The sequence below is a fragment of the Lingula anatina genome, chromosome 2, assembly GCF_051362555.1.
Source record: "Lingula anatina isolate TDL-2025a chromosome 2, LinAna3.0, whole genome shotgun sequence".
NCBI lineage: Eukaryota > Metazoa > Brachiopoda > Lingulata > Lingulida > Lingulidae > Lingula > Lingula anatina.
The window spans coordinates 36,576,281-36,589,086 of NC_141768.1; the positions used below are offsets into that span (position 1 = coordinate 36,576,281).

A 12,806-nucleotide genomic window follows, 5' to 3' on the forward strand; every position below is an offset into this window, starting at 1 on the left:
GGATTTTTTGTACAGGGTCGTAGAGCCTTTTCCTAAAATAATATTCGGATTTGATGCTTTGTTCAAGCTTTTTTGTTAACATAAAATTTCAATAACATTTTAGAATTGTGTTTTTCCATGTAGATGATTTTACATTTTGGTGAATTTTTGCAAAACTGTAAATATGCGCATCCAGAATTTCTAGGAAGCAGACGAATAACAACCAAGCATGAAGATCAATAGGACTGCTGTGTTTTTATGTGCAGTTGCACAATTTTTCATTTTATCAGCTGTTAAGAGCAGCGAAAGTGGAAGCACAGTTTTGCAGTACTGTTCATTTTTTAATAATAGAGCGCCGAAACCGCAACCCGATTTGAAAAATTGTACATGGTACAAGGAAAACAGTTGCTGCCTTCAGAGAGAAATTGATGCCACATTCGGCAAGGTTAAACCGCTTCAGGGAGCATCTAAAGACTGCTCTGATTATATTAACTATTTAATGTGCTATATATGTGCCCCAAATCAGAACTTATATTATAGGATAGAGAGATTATATGTATGTGAAGGATTTTGTGACTCTCTGTACAGTGCTTGCAATTCTGCAATTTTGAAAGGATCAGTGATTAGAGACTTGTACTCAAATGGAAAAGAATTTTGTGAAAGTAGACGATTCATTGTTAGAAATGCATCTGCAGAGAGTTGCTTTGATTTACATGAGTCACTTGTGAAAAGTGGAAGTATATGCCATAGTAATCCTAGCATAATTGTTGTCATCATAACTACATTTTGTGGCTTCCTTCTTACTCAGTTCATTAGTGTTGCCAATTCCAGTGAATCCCATTTTCAATTTTTCAATCGTAGAAAGGCCAGTTGTGACAGACAAAGCAGTCTTGAAATTTCAAATAGCAGGGAGAAAGAAGAAACCTTTCTGTGTTTCAAAACTCGCACAAAGAGTCTGTATTGTACACTGTCATTATTGTTGTTGTTTATATGTGGGATAAGTGCAAATGGTGCTGATGAGGCGAATTTTGCATCTAGAGCAGAACACTGGGCAGAGCTATTGTCTCAAGAGCTTCATAGTTTGGCTGACAAGGGACTGAAGGCAAATGATGCACAGAAACTTTATGATAATGCTGAGTACCATACTAAGACCATAAATGGGACATCCATACTTCTGAAGTTGAAGAATAAGCTTGGTAGGTGTTTTCTATATTTATCATTTCTTGTGTGTTTTTACGAATTCTAATAGGTATAATTTTTAGTTATAGATTTTGTTTTTAAGAAATTTTGATTTGAAAGTGATATTTTATTTGAGGATTTTGTAGTAATTAATACATATTTCAGTGGAGTGTGTTTTTTAATCAGGTAGAGGTATATTTGCTTTTTGAAGTTATTTTATATCATTCAGAATAAGAGACGTTTTAATAAGTTCACAATCTTTTCTCTCGCTTTTCAGAGTCTTTCTTTCAAAAGAAGAAGGAGCTAGCTGTTAAAATTGCTGAGAGAATAACGTTTCTGTATGATGACTGGGTGAATGATAAGAATAACACCATACCAAAGAGCCTCAAAGATTTGAGTTTTGAGGTGTTCAAAGATGCCGACAGTGACAAAGTTTTTCCAAGAGAGTTTGTTAAATACAGCAGGTGACCACTGAAATATATTAAAGTGCATTACAATGAAAAATTTTATTATGGATGTAAATCAGGGGCGGATTTAGGCCGTCTTCTGGGTCTTCCGGAAGACGGTCAGATTTTCAAGTTTACATTGACGGGTATCTGTTTTTTTCTGTCGGAAGACGGTCAGAAATGGAGGATGGATCAACAAAGATAATTTGGAAGACTGTCAGAAAATATCTCTGGATCCGCCCCTGTGTAAATCACATATAATTTAAACCTAAGGCAATGACAGTTTTGTGTTAAAAAAATGAAAGAAGTATCAGTATGGATAAATTAATGCCATTTTTTTGAGGAAATTAATAGTTTACATGCAACAATTTACATTCTTTGAGTTATTAAACATACATTGTATGTTTCATTTATTTTTATCTTAATTATTAATGTATTGATTAGTTTTTGATGAGATAAAATAATTTCCAGAGTATTCAAGGCAGAGGTGATGATGAACAGCAGTGTGGTCAAAATACCTGAAAAAGTAAACAGAAATAACCCAGAAGTAATTGGCACAGTTGCATGGTCTGCAGCCCTAGATAAGCTGTTTATTCAGAATGCCCAAGAAGACGAGGATATCAGGTTATCACACTTTTCTTAGCTGTGCATGTGTGACATGAAGTTTTTAAAGGAGATTGCTACTAAAGATTTCATGTATTTGCATCCATTACTTAGTATGTGTGAAGAACATTATTCTTAGAGTGATGTATTGTTATAACTTATAAATAAAAATTATTTACATATATCAGACTGTGTCCTATGAATATCATACTGAAATAGAGTTGTGACATTTAAACTAGGTTCAGTGAATAACCAATGGCCCAATAGCTGGAAGTTCATGAGAATATCTTTGTTAAAGTCCCATATGCCATTTTGACTGAGCTCTTTGAATGACAGCAGCATTGTGGATAGTATACCATAGAGAGTAGTTTGTTAAATGTATCCTGTATTTTCTAGGTGGCAGTATTTTGGGTCTAAGCTTGGAGTTCACAGATCATTCCCTGGAAAAGAAAGCAAACGTAACTTTATAGGTTTCCAACAGGACTATGATCCAAGAACAAGACCGTGGTATATTGCTGCTACATCAGGGCCGAAACATATGGTCATCATTATGGATGTCAGTTCGTCAATGGAAGAAAATCATAGGTAGAATGAATTAGATTTTTGAACCATTTAATATAATGTAATAATTATACATTCATTCAATTTTCCGAACGTAAGTAAAAAAAATTTGATTAATTTAAACTTTTCATTACGACATACAGTTTAGTTGCCAGTATATTAAAAAAAGATAAAAAAGATATATCAAACGTGAAATGACATTTTTAACTTTATGTACCCAATAGAACCTAATATTTATCTTTGACAAGAAAATGTTCGATAAACTGTCTTATATTATTTAAGGTTTTCTCGGATGAAGGCTACAACTAAAGCACTAATCAATTCAATGACAATGCAGGACAGGCTCAGCATTATAGCTTCAAAATCATTTTACTACACGAAAGATGGAAAGAAAATGGAACATAGTCCAAAGGTTCTTGGTTGTGTGAAAGATACTCTTGTGCCTGTCTCAAATTCCCACAAGCGTGAACTGTTTGCTGTAATTGCTGGATTAAAAGCAGAGGGTGGATCAGATCACAGGTTAGAAGATAAGATGTTTCAGGCCTTTATTAGTTTATAAATATTTGACCTGTCAGGTTTATCCATATGTCCATTAAACTGCTTGGTTATAACCAGCCTATTGATTTTATCATAAACTTTCAAAATTTAAAATTAAAGTTATCAAGATATTTTTGATGATTTGGTTGTATAAAGTATTGGTTATAACCAAAAACAGTTACACCTTTGAATGCTTGGTATTAAGCAAGTGACAAGTTGATTTCAATTTGTCAGGGTCCATTGCTTTACCTCGTGTTGAAGGCTCTGGGTGTCACATATTGCAGTTGACATCCACTAAAGTGCTATATGTATGTGTTTTTAATAGACTACTCATAACTTTGTCACAGTTGCACATTTAAGACCAAGCCAAGCAATAATGATTAAATGTTATTTTTCATGAAATGATTAATTTTAGGGCTTCTTCTTGTTGTTGTTTCTAGAGTAGCTTTTCAGATGGCATTTAGTCTATTGAACAACTCTAAGAGTGGCTGCCAGTCTTTTATAGTTTTCATTACTGATGGTGATGACAAAGACAGGGATCAGAGGTGCAAGCCAGGTATGTGATTTTTAAAAGAATTTTATGGTGTAAATGATTAACATGATGTGTTTTTATGGCTAAAATGTACTGATAAAATGTGCAATTGATAATATGCCAAATTTCAATTGGGACAAAGGATAAAAAAAAAAAAAGAATATGACCTTTGTCCCTTGTCTTATATAGTACATACATATACCAGCTGGGTATTGCATACTGAAAGAGTGTATTTTAGCAAATGAAGCTGTTTGTAAGTGTTTCTTCAACTCCCAAACTAAAAAAAGAATTATTATGTTAGAGAAGAAGCCATGTAAGTGAGTTATAGATATCTAATGATTGATTTTTAAGGTGCTGTTCTTTTTTTTGTGTTGAAACATTACTTTTTTAATTATACCATATTGTGTCATTTGCAGGTTATTACAGATATGATTCAGAAAATAAGCGTTACTTTGTCCCTGGAGATTTCTGTATTTACCACTACAAAAAGCTTGTTGTTCAAGTTAGAGGGCTAAAAGAGGAATATACACAACAAAAAGTGAGGGTCATATTATTTTTTTTTCTTACTGGTTATATATTTTACATTACTTTATGAATGGCTTGTTGGAAAATATAATATATAACTGTGTCTGTGTGCAACATTGTTGATGTATCTCATTAACAAGGTAAACAGCAAATGTTTGCAAAACATTTTCAAAAAAATCCTGAGATTTACTAGGTGAAATTAACCATAAATAATGTCCTGTAAAATGGTTGAAAACTTGAAATGGTTTGCACACTTAGCTCTGAAAGTAAGACAAAGGGTTTTGTTTATTTTACATTTTAAAATAAATCCTACTGTTGTAGCCCATATTGTTCACCATCTTGGTAAGTTCTGTGAAAGACGCAGACCTACAGAGACTAGCTTGTGAGAACGATGGCTCCCTGATGAGAGTGAACAGTGATTACAACCTCCCAGAGCAGCTCAGTGATTATTTCAGCCATATTGAGGCCAGTTCAGCCTCCCATCAAGCTGTGTGGTCATCCCCTTATTTAGACCACGATGGCCTAGGACTGATGGTCACCGTAGCAGTGCCTGTCTATAGCTACTTTACTGATCAGTGAGTGAATCTAATGGTATTATTAAGTCTTGCTTCACCCTTAAATTTTAATGTTCATCTATGTTTATGATTGCATACTTGATTTGGCTAGAGAAAAAACAAAAACTAGTTTGATTGTTTAACATTGACCGATAAAAATTATTTTTTTGCGAATGAATTTTTAGAAAGTTTACTCTGATATCAAAAACAGTTGATATATTTTGCAATTTGGTGGTGTTATACTTAATAAAACATATGGTTACATTGGCTAAGTTGCTTACAGTGTATGTCCTGATTAAGAAGTGAAATTAAGGTATGAAATTGAGGGTTTTTGAATTGGTAAATCTTCTAATTAATATTATACCTGCACAAGATTATGAAATACATTGTTATTTTGCTGTGAATTTTCAGATTTCTAGGTGTTGTTGGTATAGATTTTACACTTGTAACTCTGGAAGAACTTGTGTTACTGGAGACCTGGGGAACTGCTTATGCTTTCATTGTGGATGTAGATGCACATGCTGTGGTCCATCCATCTATGAAGTCTTCAACAGATGTGAGTGTCTGTGGTTTCTTTAACTTCAGTATTTTTTTTAATACCATGTGCAAGCATGACAGAAATTTATATTGGTTGTTGTGGTTGTTTTTCTTATGGTACAATAATTAATTTATCTTTGATCATGAGATCCTGATATTGGAAGATAATTCAAAATTTGAAAATATGTATTAGTGTGACTTTTTCTATATTTTTTACAGTTGAAAGACGACCCAATATTTCTGAAGATCTGGGAGCTTGAAGTTAACCATCTGACTGAGGAGTTTTTTGCTGCAGCACTTATGATGGTAGGAAATGAGACAGGAGACTATAGGATTACTAACAATGCCCAAAGAGCATATCACGTCCATGGTGAATTGATTTGGAAGCCCACTGAGCATATACATTATTTCTTCACTCCTTTAGAAGGTGAGAAGTAATGCACTTTAATTATCAGGAGCACACCAACAGTTTCTATGACCTATAAAGTTCTGAACAAGTTAATAATTTTATAATCTAGATGAAAATGGCACTCTTTATCTGATAAATATGCTAAAATTCAGAAGTATTAGCATTATTGAAAAAAAAAAGGATTGTATAGATACTGTATGGAGGGTTCACTTTTAATCAGCAGGGCCTTGGTGTTAGTTGATTTGGTTGTGCTTATATTTTCCCTCAAAAAATTTGCCCCCCTTTTTTAAAAAGAATTCTCTTTTCTCTCTTATCATCTATTCATTCAGTTTTAAATTTCAATCAACCTGTGGATGGTTAATTATGATAGCTTAATGAATATTAAATTGATTGTAGGAGCAGACTTTTTCTTAGTGCTGAATCTAGCCAAAGTTGATGAAACCTTCAGATACCCAGAAGAGCCTACCAACTTTGTCTACAGCCGTGTCATACCAGACAAACATGTCATTTCTGATAAGAATCCTGTTATTTCATTGCTTGACCCCCCTGACCCCACCTCAGGTAACTTAATTGGTTATTGAATCAGTATGATAACAGAATATTGATGCATGCCATCTCAAAAGCCCATGATGTATAGCATATGGGGATGTTAAATATGTTTTTATTGGTTATTGAATCAGTATTATAAAAGAATATTGATGCATGCCATCTCAAAAGTCCATGGTGTATGGCAAACAGGGATATTAATTTTTTTTATTATTTTGGTTGAATTGCAGGCCCATGGTTTTTAATGACCGGTATTTTGAATGATAAATTATAGAAGTATTTGTGGTATAGCTTATTGTTTGATTTTTAATGCATCACAGTCCTTAATGCAAATGTCTTTATATATTTTCAGGTCTCAAAAATTACTCATATATTCACATGACAAAGTGGTCCATGTGCAACTTATTTGATGATGACATGGAGATGCATATCAATGCTTCCCAGTTAGAACAAAATTTAAATGCTGTGGATGGTGTTCAGGGCTGTCCTGAAGGAGGAATATTCAGGGTTGGCGTTCGGTAAATGTCTTTGGTTTCAGTAAATTTAATGAGCTCAAGTATACATTGTTTTATGAAGGGAAGCTTATATTACCAAAATCCAGTCTAAAGAAATTTAAGCGATTTTTTTCTGCATCATTAATTATCTTCAACTCTTGTTTTGCTCAGAGGTAATGCATTTGCTCATCTTGTTTGTTTTAACAAAAATGATTAGTTTTAAACTTTTAAATGACAGAAATAGTAAATCTTTAATTTTTTAGACTGAAATATAAGACTAATTATATCTCTGATTGAAGCTAGTTTCACTTGTAGTTTGAAAAATCTGATGAAGCAAAATAAAATAGGCTTTTTGTATTCTAGTGCTGATGTTAAGATAACCTCACGATTAGAATCTCTTTGGAAAGCAAGAAACACAGAGCTTCAGAGACAGATTTCATCAACCTACATAGCCACTGCTACTGGAATGATGAGAATTTTCCCTGGAGACCAGATTCCCAGCAGCTATGATCCAACTAGGTGAAGTAGCATGAAGGTTTTTAGTCAGTTGCTTACAGCTTAGAGGAAAAGTGATTTGAATCCACATGAAAATGACAAGACTTTGTAAGCAAGAATTGTCTAAAAGGTACATGACCTTGCAAATTGTTGACTATAAAAGAAAATTGTATGTTTTGAAGATATTTTTGATTCTTTTTCCCTAATGGTCTGCATGTGTCTTGTTTTAAACAGGCGACTGTGGTATAATCTTGCACTGGTGCGTCCTGGCAGTGTGGTCATGTCCAACATCTACAGAGGAATTAAAGAAGGTCACAAAATAATCACCCTCTCGAAAACTGTGCATTCTGGCAAACCAACAAAACCAGCTGAGTGTAACACTGGTAACACCACTTTTTATATTATTATGTTATATCTCCCTTTTATTTTGTACTCTTCTTTAAGAGATTGAAATAAGCAAATTATGGTGCTTCCTCAAGAGGAAATAGATGGATATAATGTTAAGGATATTGTTACCCTGAAAATGATTTTTTTCCTGCGTCTATTTATTCAATAATGCTTCTATCTTTGGGCTGATTTAAAACAATGAAAAAACTTGCAAAAATATGAAATATCGGCTTTTATATTTTTTCGTTGCAATGTATAAGCATAGGCAACTCAAAGCTTTAAATGTCAATTTAATACCTTTCTATTTTGAGGTGAGATAGCAATCAGTATGGGGCATTAATTCATCCTTGAACAAGATTTTAGCATGAAAATTGGCAGAGTGGACCACAAGTGTATGAGCTAAAATCCCATGCCAGCATTTTAGTTTAAATGCTTTTGTTATGGAGTTATGCGTAATTACAGATTTTCATTAAACAAAGGGATTATTTTGCTTTATCAACAATAAAATCTGAACTAAGACTAAAAATCGGTGGCAGGATTTTGGTGTACTAAATAATGTTATCAAATCGGCATTGAAACGGTGATCGTGGATGCTCAGGCAAAAGAGACATTTCAGAAACCGATTTTTCAGTTTTTACCCCAAAATCACGATGAGGACATCACTCATAGGATGACATATGGGTAAATGTTACTTAATTTAGTCACTGATCACTGGAGATTTATTTATTACCCAAAAGAATGTACCATATGTAAGGCAGTAAATACGGAGTTTTGGACAAGGAGTGACAATATCCTTAATGGTATTTTTCTTTGATAAAGACAGACAAAATTAACAAGGTGTTTAATAAGCGACAACTCTGCAAAAAGGATCAGTAAACAGAATGAATTTTTTTTGTATTTCAAATATATAATGTTTAACTGGAATAACAGCTAAATTTTAGGGTCAGTTGGTGTTCCTATGGGAAAAGATGTTAAATCCTCAGTGTGGATGATTTTTGAGCATAAAAACCTCAGCATCAGAATGTGTTCTGGGATCAGCTGTAAAACTTTCCTACTTACATAATAGCATGCAGTGCAGTTTGACTATTTGAAAAAAGATGCCCTCAAAATTAGGTTTCGTCAGGTTTGTTATCAATATTGTCTTTACATGAATATTAGGATAAAAATTCAATAGTATCAAACTGCCAATAATTTTTTGTAAATCCCATATCTTTAATAATGTTTTACAGGTAAAAGAAGGCAGGATGGTTGTCCTTGTACAAACAATGCTGATTGTGGCTCTGAGTACTGTTATAACCAGTCCTGTGCCAATTCTGACGTTGTGGGTGTGGCTGGCCTTGACCTTCTGTATGTAGAGTTCTTCAAAATGGTCCAGAACATCACAAAGACTGGTTTAAATTCCGATTTCTGTGACAGAATATACAGTTGTGGGACTAACAAAACCTGTACAACACTGTAAGTTAACTTTCTGAAGCTGTCACAGAAGCAAATTTAGATAATAATAATAATAATGGTATTTTCATCATGTGAATTGATATCAGAATATATTTTGGAAGAAAGTCTTAAGAGGGTAGCCATCTTTGAAGATTTATGTGGTCTAGTTGCAAGCACAGATTTCATTTTGGTGGTAAAATAGAATTTACCATATTTCTGTGTGTTGTGTACATTAATTGTATTTACATGTGTGGAATTTTTATCTCTTGTGAAGAGTTGTTTTCCTTTTAAATTCCCTTAAAATTAAAAATGAAATAAAACATAGAATCCAAGTCCAAGAAGCAGTTATTTGTGAGTAGGAAATCCTGTGGTGTGGCCCTTTTAGCTTTTATTTTGGTCAACAAGCTCATTTCTTTGGCATTGGTACTATAGATTTTTAAGGTTTTAAGATATGAAAAATTCATGCATTTTGGATTATGATTATCTGTTTATGTTGATTGAAACAGATTAATGACTGAATTAAATTTGTGCTGCATGTGCTGTCAAATACAAAAACAAAATGTTATTTTATAATGGAGTTTAATACAAACTTAGGCTATCATTATACAATATTCTAGGTGTTATCTGGTCAATGATGAGGTTCAATTAATCTTGGATTCCTCCTTTCTCACTGTGCCGGACTACTTTGAAACTCGCTATGGTGAGATATCTCTGGCCGAGCGCCATGGTTCAGTGGTACAAAAGCTTATGCAGAAAAAGGTGGTGATTCCCCTTACCCGTACTGATTTTGATGCTATTTGTCAACGATCCAATGACATACCAGAGGTATGTGCCTGACATAGAATTATTTTACAGAATTTTTTTAACTGTGCATAAAATGCAACCATCTTTTTGGTGTAATTGACATAAATATCAATATTGAATAATACTTAATGTGAATATAATATTATCTTTCATTAGTAAATTATTTTCACTATGGATATTGCTCTTTGCAAATTATGCCTTTTAAAAACATTTAAGGGTGTATATTGCCCTTTATGATTTACGGTTTCTTTTTGAGAATTTAAAATCTACACAAGGTTTTCATTCTTTTTTTTTTTTCAGAAAACTGACTTTGAAGATCCCTCAAAGAGAGGACCACTTCCACCATTTCAAAACGAATACGCCTGTATTAAAGCAAGGCAAAAGTACCACATTAATGGCACTGCTTTGGCTGAGCATGGTGGAAAAATAGTGGCAAACCTTGACAACGACCCCTGTGCTGATGGCACCTTTGTCTTTGTAATTATTCCTAACACCAATACTTACCTTTTGACCATCTTCAATTACTGGGAGAGAAAAACAGTTTTCAATTGGAACTGCCATCTCCTGAAAAGGTATGTTGTATTGATGTCAACTTATAAAAGTCCACACATTACGTGTAATTGGAATGATCAATATGCAGCTAGGTCATATTTTTTATGTTGATTTATTAATGTAAATCAAGTATATGACCCCATTCCCAGAGATTAGATCGATCCAACTAGATTGACCTAACTCCCTGGAGGTTCACGCTAAATAGCTGTCATCCAAGCGGGCACGAAAGTTAATTACCCCCTTACAGCTTGTAGTAGGCGGGACAGACATTTAAGCCAGATTATCTGACAGTAATCTAGTGAGACTCCCCACGGGGATAGATCGATCTAAAATATATGGGAATGCACCCTAGGATAATGTTATATAAGAAAATAGCTGCAGGTGGACATTTCTAGAATGTTAGGCAATGTTGAAATTAGCTTCATGTACATAGCTCGTCTATTTAATATTATTATAATGGTTCAAATTTCATTATCAGTTGACTTTAAAAAGAGGATTTGTTTATAAGTGAAGCCAGACCTAGTACCTTTCACTCTTTTTCTATTTCCAGTGTGTTTGTCCCCAAGTCATTTGAGGTTACCGAAGGGTTCTGTGAGCAGTCAGAAGTGGCAGTCCGCCACAATCCCATACAGCTGTTAACTAAAGAATGTCCAGTTATTAAACCTGTGAAGCCTTTGTGTCCAGCTATCATCAGTACCGCCAGCACGTTATTGAGTTCACTGTATATGTCTCTTTTGATGAATTTGATCTGGATCTCTTTAAGTAATTAGGATATTTGGATTGTTTAGATACTCAAAATTATTTTGTTAGCTATCACTGTGATCTTAGCCTAGGTGAGATGTGAACATTAGTGTTGTTAGCCTTGAAGCTCACTACATCTTACACAAATTTGCCTAATTTCTATACCTTACTAACATCGAGCATGAATTTTTTTTTTTTTTTTTTGCATATACCAAAGGTCATTTACTTTTATTGATTGCAGATTCATTAATAAATATTTTCTAAAAGTCATGAAAATTTAATATGACTGTTTGATGTCAGAAACTTTATGGGGCTAAAATTTTTGGCTATTTATCATGGATTTTTATGATAGAGTGATCCCAGTACTGGACTCTGTGGAAAGAATTTATAAATTACAGTTTTCCTGATGCTATTTCACCAACTGATGAAGGGTTGTGAAGTGATCTGATGTACAGTTTTATAACCTATTGGTTTTCTGTATAAGAGGATCAGTTATTTGTTAATGCACATATATAATATAATTATTATACTAAAAATGCTCAGGGGTAAGGTTGCAAGAGATATAATTAAGGCATTTAGATTTGTATTTGTTTGTGTAATGGATTTGTAGTTGTAATTATTGTTTGCTTGGTGTTATAATCAGTATATTTTCAAACCCATTTTTTTTTTCTGAAAAGTAAATTTGTTATACCTTTCAAATGCCGAGCATTCCATCTGCTTTCTTTTTCATGTAATTCCTTTACCTTCTCCATCTGCTTTGTCCAGATTGATAGTGCCATAGAGAAGTACATGTTAATCAGCATTTAAATTAAGTGACATGCACTTTACATTTTGTTATATTGTTGTTTTGGAAGTGTTTTTTTACCTCACATTTATGAAGTGGAATCCAGAAGAGAGATTGTTTACAAAGACCATTCTTCTATTTCATTTTTTTTTTTTTCAGAATAAATTATGATGGCAAATTTAAAGAAAATTGTGCTGAAATATTTGATCTTTGTCTTCTGGATAACTGTGTGTAATAAAACCGTTTTTACAAACCTTGGAATTACTTTGTTTATATTTCTGTAATCAAAGAATACATTTCAACAGTTGCAAAGAAAAGGTTACTGTCTTTTAAAACAATTGTTTTTATAACTTTATGAAAATTTTATTCTGCCCCAAGAAAAAAGCAAATGCAGTGCTCAAACCATAACAGAAAATACCTTCCATTATTATAACTGTCTTAAGTGTAAAGAAAAATAAGACAAGCACACTGTTACATGAAAGACAAAAGTAGTGAATCCATCTAGCTAGACAGGTCATTGAAAAACCACTCTTCCTGAACATGGAGTAGGTTTGTAACTGCCTTATCCTTAAGCAGCTTGGTCAAACCTAACTTCAGAAACATGTTTTATTATAACCTTTAAGTATGAAGTACAGAGAAGTTACCTTTAAACCAGAAACCTGTACATTTCCACCATTTATGTGCATACACACACGCTGTAATTAAGC

The 12,806-nt window shown here is 33.4% G+C and overlaps 1 protein-coding gene across 2 annotated transcripts; it reads left to right on the forward strand.

The window, feature by feature from the left end:
* Positions 1-51: 51 nt before the first annotated feature.
* LOC106178402 (VWFA and cache domain-containing protein 1) lies at positions 52-12,352 on the forward strand. Of its 2 annotated transcripts, XM_087004201.1 has the most exons (18): positions 55-1,175; positions 1,436-1,622; positions 2,076-2,228; positions 2,604-2,792; positions 3,051-3,287; positions 3,746-3,861; positions 4,254-4,375; positions 4,684-4,937; positions 5,328-5,472; positions 5,673-5,880; positions 6,259-6,423; positions 6,761-6,926; positions 7,266-7,421; positions 7,632-7,780; positions 9,014-9,239; positions 9,836-10,043; positions 10,323-10,594; positions 11,125-12,352. In XM_087004201.1, the coding sequence occupies exons 1-18, from the start codon at positions 209-211 to the stop codon at positions 11,342-11,344; spliced, it is 4,140 nt and encodes a 1,379-aa protein (XP_086860327.1). In that variant the 5' UTR covers positions 55-208; the 3' UTR covers positions 11,345-12,352. The 2 variants fall into 2 exon arrangements, with proteins under 2 accessions (XP_086860328.1, XP_086860327.1); XM_087004202.1 differs by lacking the exons at positions 9,014-9,239; positions 10,323-10,594; positions 11,125-12,352 and having other exon boundaries at positions 52-1,175; positions 9,836-10,029.
* Positions 12,353-12,806: the final 454 nt, after the last annotated feature.